This window comes from Leptodactylus fuscus, chromosome 7, assembly GCF_031893055.1.
Source record: "Leptodactylus fuscus isolate aLepFus1 chromosome 7, aLepFus1.hap2, whole genome shotgun sequence".
NCBI classification, from domain to species: domain Eukaryota; kingdom Metazoa; phylum Chordata; class Amphibia; order Anura; family Leptodactylidae; genus Leptodactylus; species Leptodactylus fuscus.
This window is the reverse complement of record NC_134271.1, coordinates 10,952,512-10,979,332: the sequence shown is the minus strand read 5'-3', so window position 1 is coordinate 10,979,332 and position 26,821 is coordinate 10,952,512. Positions and strand designations below refer to the sequence as shown.

The 26,821-nt window shown below is 42.3% G+C and overlaps 2 protein-coding genes across 2 annotated transcripts; one reads left to right on the top strand and one right to left on the bottom strand.

Annotated features, from left to right (window-relative positions):
• Positions 1-164: 164 nt before the first annotated feature.
• LOC142214409 (vomeronasal type-2 receptor 26-like) lies at positions 165-11,416 on the top strand. Its single transcript, XM_075283356.1, has 7 exons — positions 165-259; positions 3,044-3,190; positions 4,515-4,803; positions 7,018-7,341; positions 8,951-9,181; positions 9,779-9,902; positions 10,518-11,416. Exons 1-7 carry the CDS (start codon positions 165-167, stop codon positions 11,414-11,416), a joined length of 2,109 nt encoding a protein of 702 aa, XP_075139457.1.
• A 2,075-nt stretch (positions 11,417-13,491) lies between these two features.
• Positions 13,492-19,858, bottom strand: LOC142214408 (vomeronasal type-2 receptor 26-like). Its single transcript, XM_075283355.1, has 7 exons — positions 19,785-19,858; positions 19,031-19,319; positions 17,258-17,580; positions 16,774-17,122; positions 15,101-15,331; positions 14,671-14,794; positions 13,492-14,411 (listed from the first exon to the last, which is right to left on the bottom strand). Exons 1-7 carry the CDS (start codon positions 19,856-19,858, stop codon positions 13,492-13,494), a joined length of 2,310 nt encoding a protein of 769 aa, XP_075139456.1.
• Between the last annotated feature and the right edge of the window lie 6,963 nt (positions 19,859-26,821).

Here is a 26,821-nt window from a genome sequence, read left to right as displayed (position 1 = left end):
AATCTCCACCCAATGGTGAAATTTGGAGTCTGCAGGCCGGTGCTGGAGTCCGACTTGTGAATACGCAAGGTGCCAAACATAGGCATAACACACAGGGAAGAGTTTTCGGTGAACAAGATTCCGCAGTAGATGAAGTCACGAAGTATTTAACATGAGATCTTACAATGACGGAGAACAATCCTGCCCACTCAAAATTCAGTAATATATTGACAGGCAGTAACTGTGGAAGCATCTTTGTGTCAATGCTGCCAGCACAAATGTATCCCCATTTTATAGACAGCCCTGCTAACTGTAATACATTGTGTCCTACATTTATACTTAGGTCTCTTGTGTTTGTTGGTAAATTAATTCATCTCTATATTAAACAATTTCTGCTACAGCACAACTTGGCTTTTAGAACAAAGCTTCATTTTCCAAATCTGTCTTGACTACATTTATGTGTTAAGAACTTTGCAATGCTTTGGAAAGTGTGAGGAGGCCATACAGTGACTCAGTGGTAAAGTGTGCAGATTATAGTAGCCTTAGATGGCCATGCAATGCCAAGTGGCAGAATTTGGAGGATTCAGCAGCCTTAGGAGACCATAGAGTGTCCCAGTGGCAGAGTGTTGGGGTGGCAGCAGCCTTATGAGGCCAAACAGTGACTCAGTGGTAAAGTGTGGAGGTGAGAGCAGCCTTATGAGGCCATAGAGTGACCCAGTGGCAGAGTGAGGAGGTAGCAGCAATGTGAGGATCCCATACAGTCACCCAGTGGCAGAGTGTAGAGGTTGCAGCAGCGTGAGTAGGGCACAGAGTCGCAAGGTAATATAATGTGGAATTAACAACAGCTTTAGGAGACCATACAGTGACCCAGTGACAGAGTGAGGAGGTTGCAGCAGCGTGAGGAGGCCATACAGTGATCCAGTGACAGAGTGAAGAGGTTGCAGCAGCGTGAGGAGGCCATACAGTCACCCAGTGGCAGAGTGAGGAGGGGGCAGTAGGGGGAAGAGGCTATACAATGACCCAGTGGCAGATTGTGGAAATTTCAGCAGCCTTACGAGGCCATACAGTGACCCAGTGGTAGAGTGGAGAAGCAGCAGAAGTGTGAGGAGGCCATACAGTGACCCAGTTACAGAGTGTGGAGGTTGCATCAGCCTTAGGAAACCGTAAAGTGACTTAGTGGCAGAGTGTAAAGGTGACAGCAGCGTGAGGAGGCCATATAATGACCCATTGACAGAGTAAGTAGATGGCAGCTGCATGAGGAGCCCATACAGTCACCCATTGGCTGAGTGCAAAGGTGGCAACATCGTGAGTAGGCCACAGAGTGGTAAGGTGATATAATGTGGAGGATGCAACAGCCTTAAGAGGCATACAGTGACCCAGTGGCAGAATGAAGAGGATGCAGCAAAATGAGGATGCCATACAGTCACCCAGTAGCAGAGTGGGGAGGGGTCAGTAGTGTGAGGATGTCATACAGTCACCCAGTGGCAGAGTCTGGAGATTGTAGCATCCTTGTAGCATCAATGGGTCAATAATGACCCATTGACAGAGTGGGGAGGTGGCAGCAACGTGACAAGGCCATACAGTGACCCATTGGCAAAGTGTGGTGGTGGCAGCTGCCTTTTGAGGCTATATAGTGAACAGTGACAAAGTGTGGAGGTTTCAGGAGCTTTATGAGGCCATACAATGACCCAATGGCAGTGTGTGGAGGTTGAAGCAGCCTTATCCTATACAGTGACCCAGTGGCAGAATGCAGAGGTGGCAGCAGCATGAGTAGGCCACAGAGTGGCAAGTTGATATAATATGGAGATAACAACAGCCTTAGGAGGCCATACTGTGAACCAGTGGCAGAGTAAGGAGGTGGCAGCAGCATGAAGAGGCTGTAAAGTAATCACTACTATGGAGGATCACATAATATTACAGAGGGATTCGGGTTAGTTGGAAGCTTGGGGAAGCTCAGGGAAAAGGCAAAAGAATATTAATATGAATAACTGTAAAGTTTTGCGTCTGGGCCATGGAAATAAGTGTTCTGATTATGTGTTAAATGATAAAACACTGCGTCCGACTAATGCTGAAAAAGATTTGGAGATATTGCTGGTCAGCAAATATAATGTTAGCAACCAATGCCAGACAGCTTCTGCTAAGCTAAATGATATCATAGTATGAATACGGAGAGGAATAGATGTTCACAACAAGGACATAGATTTGCCGCTATACTGGTCAACCCACATATTGTGCTTAATGTTGGGCAGCCGTATAGGAGAGATATAGTTAAACTAGAGTGGATGTAGAAGAGGGGATTAGGGTAGTGAGTGAATTAGACAAGACAATTGTGTAGGTCATATCAGTAACATTGTCTTTCATTGGAAATAAAAAGCCAAATCTTGATGAACAACCCAAGCATTTATCTTATTATAAAATGTTACATTACGCCTTGTCCATGCCCATAGGTTGCATTCTCTGGGCATTGGTCGAAACCAGAACCTCAACATCAGATAGCCAACCAGTGAAGTCTGTTTGACCATCACTCCACAGAGCAGACTGATTGACTGTCTAAGGACAAGGTGCTTTACACTACAGCAGCTGACTCTTGACATTGTGCATACATGGGTTATACGAGGCTGTAAAACAATAGCAACGCATGTGTCCACATAATCTTTTCCATAGACTGTAGTTACGTCTCTGCAAGTGTTAAAGAACTTCTTCTTTTATTTCTATATTTTGATAATCTCAAATCTAATAAGTGCAGAATACATTTAGAGATAGTTTTAGCAATAAGATTTGGGACCTGTGTGCAAATTTAGAATACACAGTAAGCAGAACTGTCTATATAAACTGGGAGCGTTCAGTCAGGTTGCATTCATCCTACGATGCTGCAGAAGTTACTGGCTTTTGTCCTATTACTGACAGCTGAGAGCCCGGGGATCTCCCTCCTTACTATGAGATGTATTACTTTCTACCTATCACAACTGTTAACTTTTTTACTGTTGAAGACTTTATTATGCATTTCATTCCTGTGTGTGACACATTGTCTATCCACGCACCAGACTCCGTCAACCGCCTGTAGGCTCCAGATTCAGACGGTGTTTGAGGACTATGAATATGTCCAGGATGGAGATATCATGATCGGAGGAGTTGTCAGTGTCAACAGTTATGCAAGTTCTATAAATCATACAATGGATGGTAAAGTCTTGGAGGTCATGATGTGTCTCTTGTAAGTCTCAGATCATACTGTATATGGTTACTAGAAATGCATGTATGTAGAGTATTAGATTATTAGTGGGGTTGGTTTGCAGAATGTCAACTGAAAGGAGCCCAAGATTTGTTCTAGTCTCACAGATTTCCATTAACCAGAGAATACTGGAGGTATGTTGGGATCCAATGGAATGGAACCCAAGAAAATCACAATGGTGCTCACACCATCTTCAGAAAACACTCAAGTGGATAGGGATAGTAGTGTTTATTGATTAGGCATTTCGAGGTTTTAATGCTTAGATACAAACACAACCTCTTCATCAGATCTCAAATATTGGAGCAGAATTGTATGCTGTATCATACACTTAATCAATAAACACTACTATCCCTATCCACTTGAGTGTTGTCTGAAGATGGTGTGAGCCTGATCAGGATTTTCTTGGGCTCCATTCCATTGGATCCCAGTATACCTCCAGTATCTTCCTTAGGGAAAGCTGTCTATTCAGAATGTAGTGAACCATCGTCCAGGCACAAGTCACTCCTTCATCCTACGTCCATTCTATAGGACTAAAAGTCCAGGGCAACGACTGGGACTTTTGAAGACAAGTCTCCGAACACATCCCAATGCAGGAGATTCCCAAATGGAAGGGCAATTTTTTGTTCCTCTCAAAGCAATACCTATTCACCAAAGAAGGAAGAGAAAAATAAATGGATCAAGGAAAATTCAGTGCAACATTTGTATCATTCTTTACATCACCTACATTAGGTCAGGTCAGTATATCATCTGGAAAAGTAGTTGAGATGTATAGAGGAGTATATGATACGATCAAGATGTTTGTCTTAACTAGAGTTGGAGGATACAGAGGTTAGGTATAAAGGAAATAATAAGGTAGAGACAGCATCTTTGTGAATCGTATGTAATATCTCATGATCCTTCCATTCACAATTTCAAATAAAAGGGAGACATTTCCCATCTAAATGCGGAGTGATTTAGTTGCAAATTATTGAAAATATACAGTAACTTTCCATCAATGCCTCCCGGACTTCATTGTCCTTTACATTCTGCATTTGTTTTTCTATTCAGCTTCTTCTTTTCTAATCAGACTCCATCTTGATTTTTAGATTTCTGCTTTATCTCCCTCGGTGCATTCCTATCAATACAGCTTCACATGAACAGCTAGAGCCAGTACCATCTCTGCCTGCTGGCTGTATACTGTGATTATTCTCCCTTCTATATTCCCTCCCAGATGTTACCCACAATACAGGTTAAACCCATCTGCAGATTGTGAATTTCAATGTGTTCTGTGTTTGCATTCTAATCACTCAAACCCCTTGTTTTACAGTCCATTCATTTATTATTACAAGAATCTATTGGCTTTATTTTACTCTGTTGATGAAATTAATAAAAACCCATCTATTCTACCGAACATGACCCTGGGATATCACATCTATGACTCGTGTGCAAATCCCTCGAAGGCAATAAAGAATATTTTACAGATTCTATCTGGACCTGGATATGTTGTCCCCAATTACTCCTGTACTAAGAAGAAGGTTGTAGGATTTATTGGAGATCATTTCTCATCCACCACTTTACCTATAGCTCAGCTCCTGCGGATATATCCATACACACAGGTGAGTCCTACTAGTGCAAATTGTATCGTGGTTACCCTAAAGATTACGCATGAATTTATCCATCAGATATGTCACATCCTAACTAGAGATGAGCGAGTACTATTCCAAACAGCAGTTTCGATATTCCTAACCTATCACCAATGAGTGGAGATTAGCAAACCTTGCACTATTTGTTTCATGACTATTTGCAAGGTTCACCCATTAGTTTTGCTATTTTATTATTCTCCAGATTCTCCTCTTAAGACTCTGGAGTAAAATAAGCAAAGGCCAAAAGTAGATGGAGTAAGTAATAAACAGGGACGTCCTCTCAGTGCCCCATACAAGGATCAGTTTAAAGATTGCAGACTTCATACAATGTAGCAGCTTAGATTCCACCTGACCACATCATCTAAGTGGTTAAGCTGCCATGTTTGGTGCTATTACTGGTGGTGACTGCTAGCCATAAATATCTTGCACTGACAACATATGAAACCGAGTCCATCCATTGTACATGTATGGCAAATGTTTCCAAGGGTTAGGCTACATGCCTACGACCACTTGCATATGATTGGTCCTTATTTGAAAGGCAGGAGAGGCATATGGATGATAAACTGTGCAGCTCTCTTAATACACCCATCCCCTCATTCTTCATCGGCCGCTCCCCTCTGCCAATCCCTTCATTGGCTACCCGATGCCCAGTGGATAGAGTTCAAGACACATAAGACTGACCCCCACAATACAGGCTTAAAGGCGGCCCTGAAGACTCAGCTATTGATGAAGGCCTACAGTCCAAAAATACTACTGTCACAACACCACTATCCAAACAGTCTCTCCTCATCTTCTGTCTCTATCCCTCTTCCCTTGTAGATTGTAAGCCCTCGCGGGCAGGGCCCTCTACCCCACTGTGCCAGTCAGTCATTGTTAGTATTATATTTGTTTATATATTTTGTATACTGTATGTAAACCCTTAAATGTACAGAGCACCATGGAATTAATATAATAATGTCCAACACCATGGGATTAATATAATAATGTACAGAGCACCATGGGAATAATATAATAATGTCCAGCACCATGGGATTAATATAATAGACAGCACTGTGGAATTAATATAATAATGTACAGCATTATGGGATTAATATAATAATGTACAGCACCATGGAATTAATATAATAATGTACAGCACCATTGGTTTAATATAATAATGTACAGCACCATGGGATTAATATAATAATGTACAGCACCATGTGATTAATATAAAAATGTACAGCACCATGGAATTAATATAATAATGTACAGTACCATGGGTTTAATATAATAATATACAGCACCATGGGTTTAATATAATAATTTACATCACCATGGGATTAATATAATAATGTCCAGTACCATGGGATTAATATAATAATGTACAGAGCACCATGGAATTAATATAATAATGTACATCACCATGGGATTAATATAATAATGTCCAGTACCATGGGATTAATATAATAATGTACAGAGCACCATGGCATTAATATAATAATGTACATCACCATGGGATTAATATAATAATGTACAGCACCATGGAATTACTATAATAATGTACAGCACCATGTGATTAATATAATAATTTACAACATCATGGAATTAGTACAATAATATACAGCACCATGTGATTAATATAATAATGTACAGCACCCTGGAATTAATATAATAATGTAATGTAATGTAAATAATATAATATAATAATGTACAGCACCATGGAATTAATATAATAATGTACATCACCATGGGATTAATATAATAATGTACAGCACCATGGAATTAATATAATAATGTACAGCACCATGGGATTAATATAATAAAGTGCAGCACCATGGAATTAATATAATAATGTACAACATCATGGAATTAATATAACAATGTACAACACCATGAAATTAATATAATAATGTACAGAGCACCATTGAATTAATATAATAATGTACAGCAACATGGAATTAATATAACAATGTACAGCACCATGGAATTAATGGTGCCACATAAATAAACAATAAAAATAATAATCCATGTGTGGTAACAGGCCTCTACTCACCCATTCGTTTGATTCAGTGAGTCCAGGTTGTAAAATAGACAGATATACAGTAGGACCTTTTGTGAGTTTTGGTCCAAACTTACTACTCCATACACAGTCCATTATAATATAATAGTTAGGTCCTAACCAAATCCTGACGATCTTATTCTTCACAGATTAGTGACGGGGCCACAGACACCTTGCTAAGTGACAGATCTCTATTCCCATCTTTTTTCCGGACCATCCCTAACGACTACACAACTTATTCCGTCATATGTCACTTTTTGAGATATTTCGGATGGACCTGGGTTGGAATCCTAGCCTCTGATGATGAGGCCGGAGACAAAGAAACAGTCTTGCTGACAGATCTTCTCGGCAGTCATGAGATCTGTGTGGCCTTTGTCCTAAAAAGTAGAAAAACTAAATTTTATGTGGATTATGTTGAACATGTCAATAGAAGCAGCGAGGAAATAAAGAAGTCGTCAGCCCGGATCATTTTAGTATGTGGAAGTTTTTCTACTGTCATAAAGGCTTTTTTACATGACATTAAACATGTTTTACATGACAGGACCCTGATCATTAATCCCACCTTCTCTCCTCACATTATACATGTGCAAAATTACCAGCAGATATTCAGTCTTAGTTTTTTATTTGACCTGAATGCAGGAAAAATTCCAGACATGGAAAGTTACTTCAAAAATGTCCATCCCTTAAAGAACCCTAAAGACATGATCCTCGAAGATTTCTGGATTATGAAATTTCGTTGTTTATCTGGGAAACAACAAAAGGATATATGGTTTTCAAAATTTTTTAAAATATCCCTTCACAAATGTACAGGAACGGAACAACTGGAAAGTTTTTTATTTTTTTTATCCCATGGAAACACTTTCCAAATGTATCAGGCGGTCCAGTCACTGGCTAACGTCTTACACAATATGAACTCTTTTCATGGCGACCAATGGAGAGACTATCACGTTGATCAACATACACATAAGGTCAATCTAGAGAAATGTATGATAGTATATGGTATGAAAGTAGCAAAAAATTAAAAAAAATAATATAAAATAAGTGTCACCACAGAGTATAATGCAACAAGCATGTTAGTTTACCCAATTCAAATCTCTATTGGGGTTGAGCGATCAGGATCGGATCCCGATCGGCGATCGAGTAAATTTCACAATCGCGATTGGGTTCCGATCCCGCCTAAAAAAAAATCAGTAACGGAATTCTGATCCCACTCGCTCAACTTAGCTGCATAGAACTGCTGCCGCTCTCCGTTGTTCTTGGTCGGCTCCTGTTCCATTCACACGCCTGAAAATCGCCATACGCGCACCCGCCTCCCTAGGTTACAGATGTTGGGAGAAGAGAGTGTGGGCAGTTACCCGCCCTGTACCCGCCCACACTCTCCTAAGCCTCAACAAGCCCCGCCTACTCCCAGCATCAGTAACACTAGCCTAGGGAGGCGAGGGTGCACATGGCGCTCTGTGAGCATCTGAATGACAGGGAAGGAGACAGAGAAAAACAGCCCGGAGCTCCAGGAAGTGGCGTACACACCGGGAGGGGAGGCGGTAGCGGTTCTGTGCAGGTAAGTGGACAGCAAGGGGGGGCTAAGTAGCCGGCTGACTTTTTAATCACTACACAGCGTGGAGTCCAAAAATTGAAGTGTTCAATTTTTGGACTCCATGCTATGTAGTGAATAGGATCGTTTTTAAAATCCAATTTTCGATCATTAAAAAATCTAGGATCGGAATTGGGATCGGGTTCGGATGGAAAACGATCAGAAATCGGATTTTAAAAACGATCCTGAAATCTCAAGATTGGATCAACCCTCATCTCTATTTGTTAAATTTCGTTAAAAAAACCTAACAATTTCGAATATTCAAGACGATCACGGTACAAGTTGATTCACCCATCTCTACTGTACAACAAAATCCTATCATGATCCACCGCATGCACATTCATTAAGAAATGACATTTGTTAATAAAAATTTGCAGCAAAGTCGTTCTTTAAGTTCTAAAGATGAATCAAAGTTTAAATATATAAAAAAAAATGAGAATATAATCTTGTGAATATTCCATGTTTGACATAGTCTTCGTCTGTAATGAAAGGTTCATCATTATATGAAAGCAATGACGTGTTTAACACAATCCGGCTCAGAGCGAAAATGTTTTAACGAAAAAGGAGATAAAGAACCCACCTATGTGATTTATAATGACATAATAGAGAAGAAGGAGCATGTGGATTTACATGTGGTTGGCTCGTACAGTCCGAGGTCTATGGAGGATCTGAACTTCTCGATTGCTACAGAGGATATAAGATGGAAAAACAACGTAAAAGAAGTGAGATCTTGTAATGTCTTGTAATGTTTATATCACATTTTGGTTTTGAAGGGTCCGTTTGGGGGTTCATAGGGGGTGCATAGGGGGGATGGGGGGGTGTGGGGGGGAGATGGGGGGGGCCGTGGGGAGGTGGGAGGGGTATGGGGGGTGCACGGGGTGGGCCAATGCCACACTTTGGGGGGCTGGGGGGGAATGGGCAAGCTGTCCTGGACTGGCTTAGCGTCACCGTCTCGGCAGCCCAGGACGGGAAGCGAGTGGTGGATTGGGGAGGCCCTGTGGACGCAGCATTGCTCCAGCGGCCTCCCCTCATGCTTAGCAGAGAGCAGGTCCTCTTCCTGCCTGCTCTCTGCCTGCTAACGCCGCCCCGTCCGCCCCACCCCCTCCACTCTGCCCCGCCCCGCCCCCTCCGCGCCGCCCTGCCCCCTCCACTCCGCCCCCTCGTCCCGGGGGGGTGGCTTTCTGTCATCCGCCTCAGGCGGCAAAAAAGCTGAGACTGCAGGGTTTGTTACTTGGTAGAAGAAGTTCACCACATCAGGCAAGGCAACTGAAAGTAGAACTTGATGGTCGTAGATGGTCAAAGTCGTCTTATTTTTACAGGTGCCAAAATCCCAATGCTCATCGAGCTGTTCGCCTGGACATAGAAAAGCAACAACGTCTAGAATACAATCGTGCTGCTATGATTGTGCCCCATGTTCAGAAGGAGAAATATCTAACATATCAGGTGTGCCGTGCATTAGTCTTCAGCCAGTAAATGTAATACATCACGTAAAATATTCTGGACTAGATCAGCATATGGTATATACTTGAGTATATACGGTATATCTTGTGTATAGTAGAGGATGTATTGGGGACTTAAAGGCTGATTCCCATTTTAATCCATCATAACTGAGATGCAATAATACAGGGGACAAAGTCTTGACCACCAGGTTGGGATTTTCAGAAACAGCTGAACTAGACTGCTCTATGCTGTTTCTATTATCGCTATATGTCTCTTTTCCAGTCCCCTCCTCATCTCCTCCATACAGTGCAGCAGAGGTTTGGGGTCCTAGTGTCAAAACCGTCCATTGCATCAGTCTTGAGAAGTCAGCACTTAGACTTGTAGGTGTATGTGTATTTTGTAGAAAGCGCTAAGAGTATTGCACCGGGCAACAAAGACATATTAGAATATCTAATCTTTATTAATTAACAGATTGCCTAACCCTATTAACAGATTGCAAAATACCAAGAGACTGTATTTTCTCACATAGGGTTGGAACACTAAATCATAGCCACATAATGACAATAAATAATAATAATAAAAGTAATGAGCAGATCTCACATTGACTTTATATTACAGATAGCGAAAACTGCATGAAATGTCCAGAAGACTCGTGGCCAAATGAGAACAGAACATTCTGCGTCTTGAAGGAGATGGAATATTTATCTTATACTGAGGACATCTTATCAAGCGCTTTTTCCTGTTTATCGTCTTTCTTCTGTATTCTGACCATTTTAATTTTTGCAATGTTTGTTTCAAAACGTGACACCCCGATTGTGAGAGCGAATAACAAGAACCTGAGCTTTGTCCTCCTGGTCTCCATCATGCTGAGCTTCCTCTGTGTCTTCTTGTTCCTTGGTCGTCCTGTGGATATAACCTGCATGTTACGTCAGATCTCTGCTGGAATATTACTCTCAGTATCCATCTCTTCATTGTTGGCCAAGACCATCATGGTTTGCATTGCATTCAAAGCCACCAAGCCTGGAAGTGTGTGGAGAACATGGACTGGGGTAAAACTCCCTAATAGTGTGCTCCTGATCTGCTCCTCTGTCCAGGTTGTCCTCTGTATGAGTTGGGTGACCCTCTCTCCTCCCTTCCAGGAGCTGGACACACATTCTTATAAGGAGAAGACTGTAGTCCAGTGTAATGAAGGGTCAGATCTTTGGTTCTACTCTGTCCTGGGTTATATGGGGATTCTGGCCGCCATTAGTTTTATTATAGCTTTCTTAGTCAGGACATTACCGGACAGTTTTAATGAGGCCAAGTACATCACCTTCAGCATGCTGGTGTTCTGTAGTGTCTGGATAGCCATGATCCCGGCTTATCTCAGCACCAAAGGCAAATACATGGTGGCTGTGGAGATATTTGCCATCCTGACCTCTAATGCTGGACTGTTGGGCTGTATATTTGTCCCTAAATGTTATATCATTCTATTTAAGCCTCAACTTAATACTAGAAAACATTTACTAGATAGATAGATAGATAGATAGATAGATAGATAGATAGATAGATAGATAGATAGAAAGATAGATATGAGATTTATAGAATAAAATAAGCAATAATTTTATGGTAACAAAAAACATTGTTTTGTCTTATTCTAGTTAATATAGTGACAAGTGTAATGCTTTGTATAATTTGTATAATTAAAATTCTGCATGGAAAATGAGAATGATGTTATTATCTTCATTAGAAATCCTAGTGTATAATATAAGAGCCTGTTTACACCACAATTGGTGCAGATGTTTTAGTTTATGCATTTGGTAACATGGTTGATATCAGAATTTTGTCCATAGATTCCTATAGAGAGGATGTTTGTTGAATCTTCTGCGCTAGTATAAGTGGAGCTAATTCATGCCCATTATGGGTTCTCTACTATACATCATGAATAAAAGGTTCCCTCAGACCCCTTGAGCACAACCCCCATCTGTGGACATCGGGCCCTCATATCATCCTTATGCAGTTGGTTTCTAACCATTTGTGCAGACACATGCACATTTGTTGCCTGCTAGAGGTCATTTTGCAGTGCTCTGGCAGTGCTCCTCCTGTTCCTCCTTGCACAAAGGCGGAGGTAGCGGTTTGTTGCCATCCTACGGCCCCCTCCACATCTCCTGGTGTACTGACCTGCCTCCTGGTAATGCCTCCAGCAAGTCACATTGCACCACAGACTGTCCAGGAGTTGGCAGATGCTTTAGTCCAGGTCTGGGAGGAGATCCCTCAGGAGACCATCAGCAACCTCATCAGGAGCATGCCCAGGCATTGTAGGGAGGTCATACAGGCACATGGAGGCCACACACACTGCTGAGCCTCATACTGACATGTTTTATGGACATGACATCAAAGTTGGATCAGCCTGTAGTGGGTTTTTCCACTTTAATCTTGAGGATGACTCCAAATCCAAGATTTCCATTGATGATTTGTGTGTGATTTTGTTGTCATCACATTCAACTTTGTACAGAACAAAGTATTCAATGAGAAGATTTCATTCATTCAGCTCTAGGAGGTGTCATTGGAGGGTTCCCTTTAGTTTTTTTTTAGCAGTATATACATATATATAAGACAAAGCAATTGATCAGACTTTGGGGTTCCATTTTTAAGGCATGTAAATTGTATAAGATACATTGTGTCCATTTGTTTTTGTAAAAATGCCAGATCTGTTTTATCCTGCGGGCCTGTGCGATCACAGCTATAGAAATCTGTTATCATTTATTAAAAAAACGATATGTAATATTTATAAGTTTGTGTTCTTTCTATTGGTCTAATTTTCAATGACTTCACCGGCAGGATAAATAATAGAACATTTTAATGATTCAGACTTTTATAGACACAACAATAACATAATGGGTTTTTTATTATTTGCTGTTTCATATACTCACCTAATACTTTTATAATTTTTATATAATATTAATATATTATATAAATCTATATTTAATTTTGGGGGGTTTTAAATTTTTTAATTGTATATTAATGTTTTTACTTAAAGCACACCCATTGACTTATGTTCAGTCTGTTTGGACAGTAGAGAGAATATAATGCATGTTATTTTTTTTTTATGGACCTAAAAAACTTTTTTTTAAAAAAATTAGATCTATGAATGTGTCTATAAATTTTCTTTTTTTTTTAATACCTTGCAATGACTGTCCAAAAAAATGGGCATAAAAATGAACATCGCACGGCCAAATTTCAATGTGTGAATAAGGCCTTAGGGTTAACAATGTGCCCCACTGCTATGCCAGAAGTTTAGTGGTTGATGTGACCACTGAGACTCATCACTGCCATCACTCACCTACCTCACTGGTTCTATACCAGAGTCCACTAAGGCCATTGACAGTTTTGCATTTTACATGCCGCTCATCAGCAATAAAAAACCTTCACCAGAATACAACAATAATTTTTTCATTTGAAATGTTTTCAGTGTTTTTAACTTTGTATTCATTTTATTTATGTAAGTTATAATAATGTAAATCTACAAATCACTAATCCCATAGGTTACACAAGATAGTACAATTCTCTACGGTCATCGTGTATTTGCTTTTAGCATTCAGACAAGCTGGGATCAATGATGTAACACGGTATTCTTAAGTTCTAGTAAATGTTTCCTTGTATTAAGCTCAGGCTTAAATAGAATGATATAACATTTAGTAACAAATATACAGCCCAACAGTCCAGCACTAGAGGTCAATATGGCAAATATCTCCACGGCCACCATGTATTTGCCTTTGGTGCTGAGATAAGCCGGGATCATGGCTATCCAGACACTACAGAACACCAGCATGCTGAAGGTGATGTACTTGGCCTCATTAAAACTGTCCGGTAATGTCCTGACTAAGAAAGCTATAATAAAACTAATGGCGGCCAGAATCCCCATATAACCCAGGACAGAGTAGAACCAAAGATCTGACCCTTCATTACACTGGACTACAGTCTTCTCCTTATAAGAATGTGTGTCCAGCTCCTGGAAGGGAGGAGAGAGGGTCACCCAACTCATACAGAGGACAACCTGGACAGAGGAGCAGATCAGGAGCACACTATTAGGGAGTTTTACCCCAGTCCATGTTCTCCACACACTTCCAGGCTTGGTGGCTTTGAATGCAATGCAAACCATGATGGTCTTAGCCAACAATGAAGAGATGGATACTGAGAATAATATTCCAGCAGAGATCTGACGTAACATGCAGGTTATATCCACAGGACGGCCAAGGAACAAGAAGACACAGAGGAAGCTCAGCATGATGGAGACCAGGAGGACAAAGCTCAGGTTCTTGTTATTCGCTCTCACAATCGGGGTGTCACGTTTGTAATAGAAAAGTACAAAAATTAGAATAGTCAGAATACAGAAGAAAGATGATAAACATGAAAATGCTATTGATAAGATGTCCTCAGCATAAGATAAATATTCCATCTCCTTCAAGACGCAGAATGTTCCGTTCTCATTTGGCCACGAGTCTTCTGGACATTTCATGCAGTTTTTGCTATCTGTAAGAGAAAGAAGGTTTAACATCTGCTCGTTCCTTGTAGTTACATTTGCTGATTATTTTGTGTCTTGTGCTTTATGTACAAAATCTTTGATCTGGTCTTAAACACTCAAATGGAAAGAATGATAAGAGATAATATGAAGAACATTCTGTCCGAGGTAGACAAGCAGACCTGTCCATGGAACATTCTTGAACATGTTACTATTATAAAAGACGGAATATTCATGTAACAGAATAGACACACATTTGTTAAAAACTACCTGATTTATTTGATATTTCTCCCTCTGAACATAGGGCACAATCATAACAGCACATGTGTATACTAGAAGATGTCACTTTCTTTTGTCCGGGTAAACAGCTTTCTGAGCATTGAGACCTGGGGGTCTGGAGAGAGAGAGACAAGTGATCATTTAGGATGATTTCAATACAAACTATTCCTATTCTACAAAATATTAGGTATATTCTCCTATATCTTTTCCTGTGGACATGAATCCTCATTGGCTCAGGTTTAGTTTTGTTATTAAATGCCAAGTCATGTAAAAAATCGTAAAAGTACAACAGGTAAATAGTCAAATAAAAACTGCAGAATAGAGTCGCATTTTTAAAGGCTATTCAGGCGTATGTGGAGCTCATAGGACATAATTTTGATGATAGAGCCCCTTTAAAGCATGAAATAATCCAAGAACTCACTTCATTTTTAGCATTTTTCCATACTATGTCATGTGCATGAACCCAAAAGTCCGCGTCATCAATAAATGTTAGATTGTATGATCCCACTCTATTCCAGCTCACAATTTTAGTTCCAAATATAATGGGATTATTAATGATGTAGCCGGACTCTTTATCTCCTCTCTCAGTGAAACATTCCCGTTCTGTCCCAGATTCATCTGGACACACCAGGTCTTCTATATATTTGTGAACCTTCCATAAAAAAAATCAAAGATTACATTAACTATAATATGGGATGGAATAAAACTAGTTACTATATGAAAGATCCCACCGAGATACAAGTTACTAGTTACATTGGATCAAGTCATTCTTCATGGGTTTCTCATTGATTGGGCTGGATTCATTCGAGGGAGGTTTTGGGGAACCATCTAAAAAAGGTTTCAATCGTGTCTTCGCTCTATCTGAAACTAAATCTCTCTAAGACTGAACTACTACTGTTTCCACCATCTAACAGATCTGTCCCTGATATATCCATTGCAGTCTCAGGCCTTACTATAACTCCTAAGCAGCAGGCCCGCTGCCTCGGGGTCATGTTTGACACAGATCTTTCCTTCACCCCTCATGTTGAATCACTTGCACACTCATGTCACCTCCACCTCAAAAACATCACCAGAATACGACATTTCCTTACCAGAGATACACTAAAGACACATATTGTCTCTCTGATTCATTCTCGCCTTGACTACTGTAACTCCTTACTAATCGGTCTTCCCCTCACTAAACTCTCCCCTCTACAATCTATTCTGAATGCAGCGGCCAGGCTCATCTATCAGGCTAGACGCTACAGCGATGCCTCTGGTCTGTGCCAGTCACTACACTGGCTACCTATTCATTGTAGAATACAATATAAAGTTATCCCCCTCCTCCACAAGGCTCTCCATAATGCCGCACCTCCATACATTTCCTCCCTCATCTCTGTCTACCGCCCAACCCCTTTTCTCCGTTCACTCAATGACCTAACACTTACATCCTCTATTATCAGAACCTCCCACGCTCGTATACAAGACTTCTCCCGAGCTGCACCACTTCTCTGGAATCCTCTACCCCGGACAATAAGATTAACTCCCAATTTCTACAGTTTCAAACGTAAACTAAAGACGCATCTTATCAGACAGGCCGATCACATGTCCTAATGTAAACCCTTCTGTACCACAATTAGAATCCCCAAAATCTAACCCTCCTCTGTCCCCGCTCCCACATTTCCCCACATGATATGATGTCATCTCAGGCTAACTCTCTAGGTCCAAGCTCCATCCACATGTTACAGGACACCACTAGTGACAGCTCATACAGTCTTATGTTTGTGTAATGACAGTCACCTCTATTACAACATTGTCTGACCTCTGTATAAGCAATGCCGCCCCTGCTACCTCTTGTGTCACCCCCTCTACCTCATCTACCTCATAGATTGTAAGCTCTTGTGAGCAGGGCCCTCAGTCCCATTGTGTGAAATGACTTTCTTTATAATGTATCTTTCTGTCTGTATTTGAACCCTACAAATTGTACAGCGCTGCGGAATATGTTGGCGCTATAGAAATAAAAAAAAATATTTTTATTATTATTATTATTAATAATCTAAATTATTCAGCTACTTTCTAAATAAATTTCTTGAAATATTCTCTCCATAGATTCACCTTGTGTCTGTTACGATGTATCTGGTCTGTAGATTGATAGCCTTGAGACACATCCATGTTGTGTAAGGCAGCAGCCAAATACTGGACAGCGAGATACATTTGTAAAGTGTTTACTTGAGAAAATAATAGTAAATAATCGCCTAATGGTTCTGTTCCGTCACACTTAGAAAGAGATGTTTTATACAGTTCTTCATATGTTTTATCACTTTTCTCTATTCCAGAAGAACAACCAAAGAATCTCATCACGAGTTCTTTGTATATTAAGTCTTTAGGATTCTTTAAGAGGTGGAAATTCTTGAAGTAATTTTCCATGTCTGGATTTTTTATTGGGGAAAGGGCAAAAGATAAACTAAGATTGAATATCCAAGAATTACTACCTTTCAAATAGCAAAGTTCTGGAGAGAAAGCGGGATTGAAGATTAAGGTCCTGTCATGTATTACATGTCCAAGCCGAAAAATAAAAAAATGCATTGTATAAGAATACGGTCCACATATTACAATAATCTGGGCAGAGGACTTCTTTATCTTCCTAGAGCTTCTTTCAATTCCATCCTTAAAGTTCTCCCTACTACTTTTCAAGGCAAAGTCTACACAGATTTCACGATCGGTAAGGAAGTTTGTAAGCGTTCTTATCTCTTTGTCTCCATTGTCATCCTCCGGGGCTAGGATTCCAACCAATGTCCATCCAAAGAGGCTCAGAAAATAAGATATGATCAAATAAGTTGTGTAGTCATCGGGGAGAGTCCGGAAAACTGATGGGAACAGATCTCGGTCATTGAACAGTACGTCTGTCGCTCCATAACTAATCTGTATTAAAAAAAAATAATAATAATAAAATAATAATAATAATAATAATAATAATAATTCGACAATCTGGAAATTATTGAGACCATTAAGGTGTGAAGGTGGGGGGGGGGTATTTTTTGTTTCTGCATTTTCATTGGTTTTTTATGATTCATTGTAATGTAGCAGAATTAGACCATTCTGATGACTTGTAAGTGCTACAGGCTTTTTATTTTGGAGACAAATGAGTGGTAGTATGGCTAGTTGAAAAAAGCTTCCAAAAATGTCACTTTATGGGAGCAGAAGTCAGTGGGACACGTCAATATTTCTTTGGTATTGGAAGAAGCAATGGTTGGCTTATGTGCTTTATTTTCCCTTAATTATGCCAACAGACTGGCACTGCCAACTGTAGAATTTGAAGGAAAAAATTGTCCCTTTATGGGATCAGATGCAGCACCCATGAGTGACAATTGCAAGATTTGAAACAAAAAAAATGAGTGACAGACATCAGCATGCCTAGCCTGATAGCTGAAAAAGCAAGAATAAGAAATGGAATGGATTCTATGACCATGAGAACAGCAGAAAGGAACCTGGGTTATCCTGCCAATCATCCCTGCATGGGAGCACATGCCACATCAACATCGTTACAATTTTATCAAGAACAATTTGGGGCAGACTATCAGCTTGGCCTGGCTGCCAGTTGAAGAATCTAAAAAAATCTTCTGAAATATAAAGGATTATCCCTGTATGAAGCACATGCCACATCAACATCGTGTTGGCATAGGGAAAATTTACAATTTTACAATTTTATCAAGAAAAATTTGGGTCACACTATCAACTTGGCCTGGCTGCCAGTTGAAGAAGCTAAAATATCTTCTGAAATAGAAAGGATTATCCCTGTATGGGAGCACATGCCAGTTATCCTTATATGGGAGCACATGCCACATCAAGATCATGTTGGCAGAGGGAAAATTTACAATTTTATCAAGAAAAATTTGGGGCACACTATCAACTTGGCCTGGCTGCCATTTGAAGAAGTTAGAATATCTTCTGAAATAGAAAGGATTATCCCTGTATGGGAGCACACGCCACATCAACATTGGGTTGTCTGAGTAACTATTTACATAATTTCAAGAAAAAATTGGGGCACAACATGCATGAGCCTACTGTCTAGCCTTCCAGATGAAAAAGGGGGGATCATCGTCCAAAAGTGATCATGGGGTTATGGAAAATTTGAGTAAAATTTAAATTTAAAAAAAAGTGATCATGGGGTAGATGCTGTTGATCTTCCTCTCAGTTATCCAGTCCATTGTGTTTCTGGTTTGCTTCATGCCCTAATTATTGTATACTGCTCACACAACCACTCAGTGTATGCTTCACCTTACAGTCATGAAATAAGGGAAGGGAGTAAGCAACAGGTCGCCCTGCCTATGTATTGCAGCTTTATCACAGGAAATATGACCATGTGACTCACCTGTGTGTATGGATATATCCCCAGGAGTTGAGCTATAGGGAAAGTGGTGGATGAGAAGTGATCTCCAATAAATCCAACAACCTTGTTCTTAGTACAGGAGTAATTGGGGACAGCATATCCCGGCCCAGATAGAATCTGTATAATGCTCTTTACTGCCTTCCTGGGATCTGCACACGAGTCATAGATGTGATATCCCAGGGTCATGTTCGGTAGAATCCAAGGATATTTATTGATTTCATCCACAGCGTAAAATAAAGCCAATAGATTCTTGTAGTGATAAATGAGTGGACTGTAAAATAAGGGGTTTGAGTGATTATAATGCAAATATCTGATATATTATATTACAAAATATTATCCGCCTCCATGATCTTGTAGAAGAAATTAAAGATAAAACTTACAATGTTGCAGAGTATACAGAGACCTTGATTAGTCAGCTGACCTCCCTGGTGTGAGTCTTTACCAAACACCCTTTAGCTGCCTGGCTGGATCATACCTGTCCTCCCACACCCTTCACTTTCTCACAACTGTTTTTCACAGACATAAAGATGTGAATAGACCTAAAGACATTGATGAGTTCTAAAAACATTTGTGTCATGACCAATGGAAAAACAGACATCATACGTACAACTCAGTGTCATGTAAATAAACCTCAACACACCGCCACAGACGTCTAGGAAAACAGGTAGTGTCATCAATGACAGTCCCCTCCAGCAGATTCATCTCCTGGTGCCTGATATCATGTTCTGACACTTACTTAAAACATAGCAAGTCAGCGGGAGGTTTCTTATAATCTGTAAAACTGAAGACACTGACAACTCCTCCAATCATAATGTCGCCATCCTGTACATATTCATATTCTTGCACCATTCCTTGAATCTTTAGCCTACAGGCTGGAGTTGGAGTCTGACGTGTGAATATACAAGGTGTCACACACAGGAATAACACGCAGAGCAGAGTTTTCAAGGAAAAATGTATTTTTGAAGATGAATATAATATTATTACATATAAAGTAAGACATCCTACAATAAGGAGGAAGAACCCCGGACTCTCAGCATTCAGTAAAAAAATGACAGGCAGCAACTTCTGCAGCATCTTAGTGTCAGTGAGACTAAGCAAATCCACCCAGTTTATATAGACAGTCCTGCTTATTAGAATACAAGGGCTCATAAATTTACACACAGGTCTCATCTGTGTCTGACAGTAAATTTATTCTTCACTTATCAAAACTTAGCTTCATAGAAAAAAAGAAAAGTCATTTTCAACTTTCCATTTATTGCTTTGTAAATATAATACATTTCTTATCCTGTACTGATCCTGAGTTACATCCTGTATTATACTCCAGAGCTGCGCTCACTATTCTGCTGGTACAGTCACTGTGTACATACATTACATTACTTATCCTGTATTATACTCCAGAGCTGCGCTCACTATTCTGCTGGTGCAGTCACTGTGTACATACATTACATTACTTATCCTGTATTATACTCCAGAGCTGCGCTCACTATTCTGCTGGTGCAGTCACTGTGTACATACATTACATTACTTATCCTGTATTATACTCCAGAGCTGCGCTCACTATTCTGCTGGTACAGTCACTGTGTACATACATTACATTACTTATCCTGTATTATACTCCAGAGCTGCGCTCACTATTCTTCTGGTACAGTCACTGTGTACATACATTACATTACTTATCCTGTATTATACTCCAGAGCTGCGCTCACTATTCCGCTGGTGCAGTCACTGTGTACATACATTACATTACTTATCCTGTATTTTACCCCAGAGCTGCGCTCACTATTCTGCTGGTACAGTCACTGTGTACATACATTACATTACTTATCCTGTATTATACTCCAGAGCTGTGCTAACTATTCTGCTGGTGCAGTCACTGTGTACATACATTACATTACTTATCCTGTATTATACTCCAGAGCTGCACTCACTATTCTGCTGGTGCAGTCACTGTGTACATACATTACATTACTTATCCTGTATTATACTCCAGAGCTGCACTCACTATTCTGCTGCTACAGTCACTGTGTACATACATTACATTACTTATCCTGTATTATACTCCAGAGCTGCGCTCACTATTCTGCTGGTACAGTCACTGTGTACATACATTACATTACTTATCCTGTATTATACTCCAGAGCTGCGCTCACTATTCCGCTGGTGCAGTCACTGTGTACATACATTACATTACTTATCCTGTATTTTACCCCAGAGCTGCGCTCACTATTCTGCTGGTACAGTCACTGTGTACATACATTACATTACTTATCCTGTATTATACTCCAGAGCTGCACTCACTATTCTGCTGGTGCAGTCACTGTGTACATACATTACATTACTTATCCTGTATTATACTCCAGAGCTGCACTCACTATTCTGCTGCTACAGTCACTGTGTACATACATTACATTACTTATCCTGTATTATACTCCAGAGCTGCGCTCACTATTCTGCTAGTGCAGTCACTGTGTACATACATTACATTACTTATCCTGTATTATACTCCAGAGCTGCGCTCACTATTCTGCTAGTGCAGTCACTGTGTACATACATTACATTACTTATCCTGTATTATACTCCAGAGCTGCACTCACTATTCAGCTGGTACAGTCACTGTGTACATACAGTACATTACTTATCCTGTATTATACTCCAGAGCTGCGTTCACTATTCTGCTGGTACAGTCACTGTGTACATACATTACATTACTTATCCTGTATTATACTCCAGAGCTGTGCTCACTATTCTGCTGGTGCAGTCACTGTGTACATACATTACATTACTTATCCTGTATTATACTCCAGAGCTGCGCTCACTATTCTGCTGGTACAGTCACTGTGTACATACATTACATTACTTATCCTGTATTATACTCCAGAGCTGCGCTCACTATTATGCTGTCTTAAAATTTAATCTGTTTGTCAGCATAGGAAAAGTTGTATGCCAGATGTGACATTTTTTTACTTTTGAACTGACAGGTAGTGACCAATATATTACTTTCCCATTGTCATTCCTGTCCAAGCCACCTCCTCTTCAGGTGACAATATTATGTGAGTGAGTATGACACATACATGGCAGACTTTGCTCTTAGAATTGCTGCAGGCCTCATTTATTTGACCAGTTACGGGGCCAAAACTGACCAAATAACTCAAGTTTGAACTCAGCCTTACACGTCGATGTGAGTACCAGGTATAAACAACTGTACGGAGGCTCAAGATCCTACTCTAGTGTCAAACAGCGCACTCCTTTGACACCCTCATCTACTGATTCCACACAGATGTCTACAGAACCTGTTCTAGTATATGCTTATACAAGTAGAACCTCCAAGACAGATTGGAGAGGGTGTCATTCTGACATTGTGACAAAGTGTTGAGGTCGCAGCAGCATGAGGAGGCCACAGAGCGGCAAGGTCATATAATGTGGAGGTTGCAGCAGCCTTAGGAGGCCATACAGTGACCTAGTGGCAGAGTATCGAGGTGAAAGTAGCATGAGGAGGCCATACAGTGACCCAGTGGTAGAGTGTGGAGGTTGCAGAAGGCTTATGAAGACATACAGTGACCCAGTGGCAGAGTGTGGAGGTTGCAGCAGCCTTATGAAGACATACAGTGACTCAGTGGCAGAGAGTGGAGGTTGCAGCAGGCTTATGAAGCCATACAATGACCCAGTGGCAGAATGTGGAGGTTGCAGCAGCCGTATGAGGCCATACAGTGACCCAGTGGCAGAATGTGGAGGTTGCAGCAGTCGTATGAGACCATACAGTGACCCAGTGGCAGAGTGTGGAGGTTGCAGAAGGCTTATGAAGACATACAGTGACCCAGTGGCAGAGAGTGGAGGTTGCAGCAGGCTTATGAAGCCATGCAGTGACCCAGTGGCAGAATGTGGAGGTTGCAGCAGCCGTATGAGACCATACAGTGACCCAGTGGCACAGAGTGGAGGTTGCAGCAGCCTTATGAAGCCATACAGTGACCCAGTGGCAGAGTGTGGAGGTTGCAGCAGCCTTATGAAGCCATACAGTGACCTAGTGGCAGAGAGTGGAGGTTGCAGCAGGCTTATGAAGCCATACAGTGACCTAGTGGCAGAGAGTGGAGGTTGCAGCAAGCTTATGAAGCCATACAGTGACCCAGTGGCAGAGAGTGGAGGTTGCAGCAGGCTTATGAAGACATACAATGACCCAGTGACAGAATGTGGAGGTTGCATCAGCCGTATGAGGCCATACAGTGACCCAGTGGCAGAGTGTGGAGGTTGCAGCAGCCTTATGAAGCCATACAGTGACCCAGTGGCAGAGAGTGAAGGTTGCAGCAGCCTTATGAAGCCATACAGTGACCCAGTGGCAGAGAGTGGAGGTTGCAGCAGCCTTATGAAGCTATACAGTGACCCAGTGGCAAAGAGTGGAGTTTGCAGCAGGCGTATGAAGCCATACAGTGACCCAGTGGCAGAGAGTGGAGGTTGCAGCAGCCTTATGAAGCCATACAGTGACCCATTGGCAGAATGTGGAGGTTGCAGAAGGCTTATGAAGACATACAGTGACCCAGTGGCAGAATATGGAGGTTGCAGCAGGCTTATGAAGACATACAGTGACCCAGTGGCAGAGAGTGAAGGTTGCAGCAGGCTTATGAAGCCATACAGTGACCCAGTTGCAGAGAGTGGAGGTTGCAGCAGCCTTATGAAGCCATACAGTGACCCAGTGGTAGAGAGTGGAGGTTGCAGCAGCCTTATGAAGCCATACAGTCACCCAGTGGCAGAGAGTGGAGGTTGCAGCAGGCTTATGAAGCCATACAGTGACCCAGTGGCAGAATGTGGAGGTTGCAGAAGCTGTATGAGGCCATACAGTGACCCAGTGGCAGAGTGTGGAGGTTGCAGAAGGCTTATGAAGACATACAGTGACCCAGTGGCAGAGAGTGGAGGTTGCAGCAGGCTTATGAAGCCATACAGTGACCATGTGGCAGAGAGTGGAGGTTGCAGCAGGCTTATGAAGCCATACAGTGACCCAGTGACAGAGAGTGGAGGTTGCAGCAGGCTTATGAAGCCATACAATGACCCAGTGACCAGAATGTGGAGGTTGCAGCAGCCGTATGAGGCCATACAGTGACCCAGTGGCAGAATGTGGAGGTTGCAGCAGTCGTATGAGACCATACAGTGACCCAGTGGCAGAGTGTGGAGGTTGCAGAAGGCTTATGAAGACATACAGTGACCCAGTGGCAGAGAGTGGAGGTTGCAGCAGGCTTATGAAGCCATGCAGTGACCCAGTGGCAGAATGTGGAGGTTGCAGCAGCCGTATGAGACCATACAGTGACCCAGTGGCAGAGAGTGGAGGTTGCAGCAGCCTTATGAAGCCATACAGTGACCCAGTGGCAGAGTGTGGAGGTTGCAGCAGCCTTATGAAGCCATACAGTGACCTAGTGGCAGAGAGTGGAGGTTGCAGCAGGCTTATGAAGCCATACAGTGACCTAGTGTCAGAGAGTGGAGGTTGCAGCAAGCTTATGAAGCCATACAGTGACCCAGTGGCAGAGAGTGGAGGTTGAAGCAGGCTTATGAAGACATACAATGACCCAGTGACAGAATGTGGAGGTTGCATCAGCCGTATGAGGCCATACAGTGACCCAGTGGCAGAGTGTGGAGGTTGCAGCAGCCTTATGAAGCCATACAGTGACCCAGTGGCAGAGAGTGAAGGTTGCAGCAGCCTTATGAAGCCATACAGTGACCCAGTGGCAGAGAGTGGAGGTTGCAGCAGCCTTATGAAGCCATACAGTGACCCAGTGGCAAAGAGTGGAGTTTGCAGCAGGCGTATGAAGCCATACAGTGACCCAGTGGCAGAGAGTGGAGGTTGCAGCAGCCTTATGAAGCCATACAGTGACCCATTGGCAGAATGTGGAGGTTGCAGAAGGCTTATGAAGACATACAGTGACCCAGTGGCAGAATATGGAGGTTGCAGCAGGCTTATGAAGACATACAGTGACCCAGTGGCAGAGAGTGAAGGTTGCAGCAGGCTTATGAAGCCATACAGTGACCCAGTTGCAGAGAGTGGAGGTTGCAGCAGCCTTATGAAGCCATACAGTGACCCAGTGGCAGAGAGTGGAGGTTGCAGCAGCCTTATGAAGCCATACAGTGACCCAGTGGCAAAGAGTGGAGTTTGCAGCAGGCGTATGAAGCCATACAGTGACCCAGTGGCAGAGAGTGGAGGTTGCAGCAGCCGTATGAGGCCATACAGTGACCCAGTGGCAGAGTGTGGAGGTTGCAGAAGGCTTATGAAGACATACAGTGACCCAGTGGCAGAGAGTGGAGGTTGCAGCAGCCTTATGAAGCCATACAGTGACCCAGTGGCAAAGAGTGGAGTTTGCAGCAGGCGTATGAAGCCATACAGTGACCCAGTGGCAGAGAGTGGAGGTTGCAGCAGCCTTATGAAGCCATACAGTGACCCATTGGCAGAATGTGGAGGTTGCAGAAGGCTTATGAAGACATACAGTGACCCAGTGGCAGAATATAGAGGTTGCAGCAGGCTTATGAAGACATACAGTGACCCAGTGGCAGAGAGTGAAGGTTGCAGCAGGCTTATGAAGCCATACAGTGACCCAGTTGCAGAGAGTGGAGGTTGCAGCAGCCTTATGAAGCCATACAGTGACCCAGTGGCAGAGAGTGGAGGTTGCAGCAGCCTTATGAAGCCATACAGTGACCCAGTGGCAAAGAGTGGAGTTTGCAGCAGGCGTATGAAGCCATACAGTGACCCAGTGGCAGAGAGTGGAGGTTGCAGCAGCCGTATGAGGCCATACAGTGACCCAGTGGCAGAGTGTGGAGGTTGCAGAAGGCTTATGAAGACATACAGTGACCCAGTGGCAGAATATGGAGGTTGCAGCAGGCTTATGAAGACATACAGTGACCCAGTGGCAGAGAGTGAAGGTTGCAGCAGGCTTATGAAGCCATACAGTGACCCAGTTGCAGAGAGTGGAGGTTGCAGCAGCCTTATGAAGCCATACAGTGACCCAGTGGTAGAGAGTGGAGGTTGCAGCAGCCTTATGAAGCCATACAGTCACCCAGTGGCAGAGAGTGGAGGTTGCAGTAGGCTTATGAAGCCATACAGTGACCCAGTGGCAGAATGTGGAGGTTGCAGAAGCTGTATGAGGCCATACAGTGACCCAGTGGCAGAGTGTGGAGGTTGCAGAAGGCTTATGAAGACATACAGTGACCCAGTGGCAGAGAGTGGAGGTTGCAGCAGGCTTATGAAGCCATACAGTGACCATGTGGCAGAGAGTGGAGGTTGCAGCAGGCTTATGAAGCCATACAGTGACCCAGTGACAGAGAGTGGAGGTTGCAGCAGCCTTATGAGACCAAACAGTGACCCAATAGAAGAAGGTAGAAGTGGCAGCAGCGTGAGGAGCTCATACAGTCAACCAGTGGCAGAGTGCGGTGGTGACAACAGTATGAGAAGGCCACAGAGTGGCAAGTCGATATAATGAGGAGGTAGTAACAGCCTTAGGTGGCCATACAGTGACCTAGTGGCAGAATAAAGAGGTGGAAGCAGTGTGAGGAGGCCATACAGTGACCCAGTGGCAGAGAGTGGAGGTTGCAGCAGCCTTATGAGGCCATACAGTGACCCAGTGTCAGAGTGTGGAGGTGTCAAGAGTGTAAGGAGCCCATAAGGTCACCAAGTGGCAAAGCGCAGAGGTGGCAGCAGTGTGAGTAGGCCACAGAGTCACAAGTTGATATAATGTGGAGGTGGCAACAGCCTTAGGAGGCCATGCAGTCACCCAGTGGAAGAGTGGGGACACAGCAGTAACA

Bases quoted from the DNA above. Each gene is read 5' to 3' on its own strand.
- LOC142214408 (XM_075283355.1), bottom strand. From the start codon at position 19,858: ATGATTGGAGGAGTTGTCAGTGTCTTCAGTTTTACAGATTATAAGAAA. The intron at 15,332-16,773 runs GTGAATCTATGG...TTTTTATGGAAG, and splicing joins TACATCGTAACAGACACAAG to GTTCACAAATATATAGAAGA. The intron at 14,412-14,670 runs GTAGTTTTTAAC...TTTCTCTTACAG, and splicing joins AGAAATATCAAATAAATCAG to ATAGCAAAAACTGCATGAAA.
- LOC142214409 (XM_075283356.1), top strand. From the start codon at position 165: ATGACGGAGAACAATCCTGCCCACTCAAAATTCAGTAATATATTGACA. The intron at 260-3,043 runs GTATCCCCATTT...AACCGCCTGTAG, and splicing joins TCAATGCTGCCAGCACAAAT to GCTCCAGATTCAGACGGTGT. The intron at 9,182-9,778 runs GTGAGATCTTGT...TTATTTTTACAG, and splicing joins GGAAAAACAACGTAAAAGAA to GTGCCAAAATCCCAATGCTC.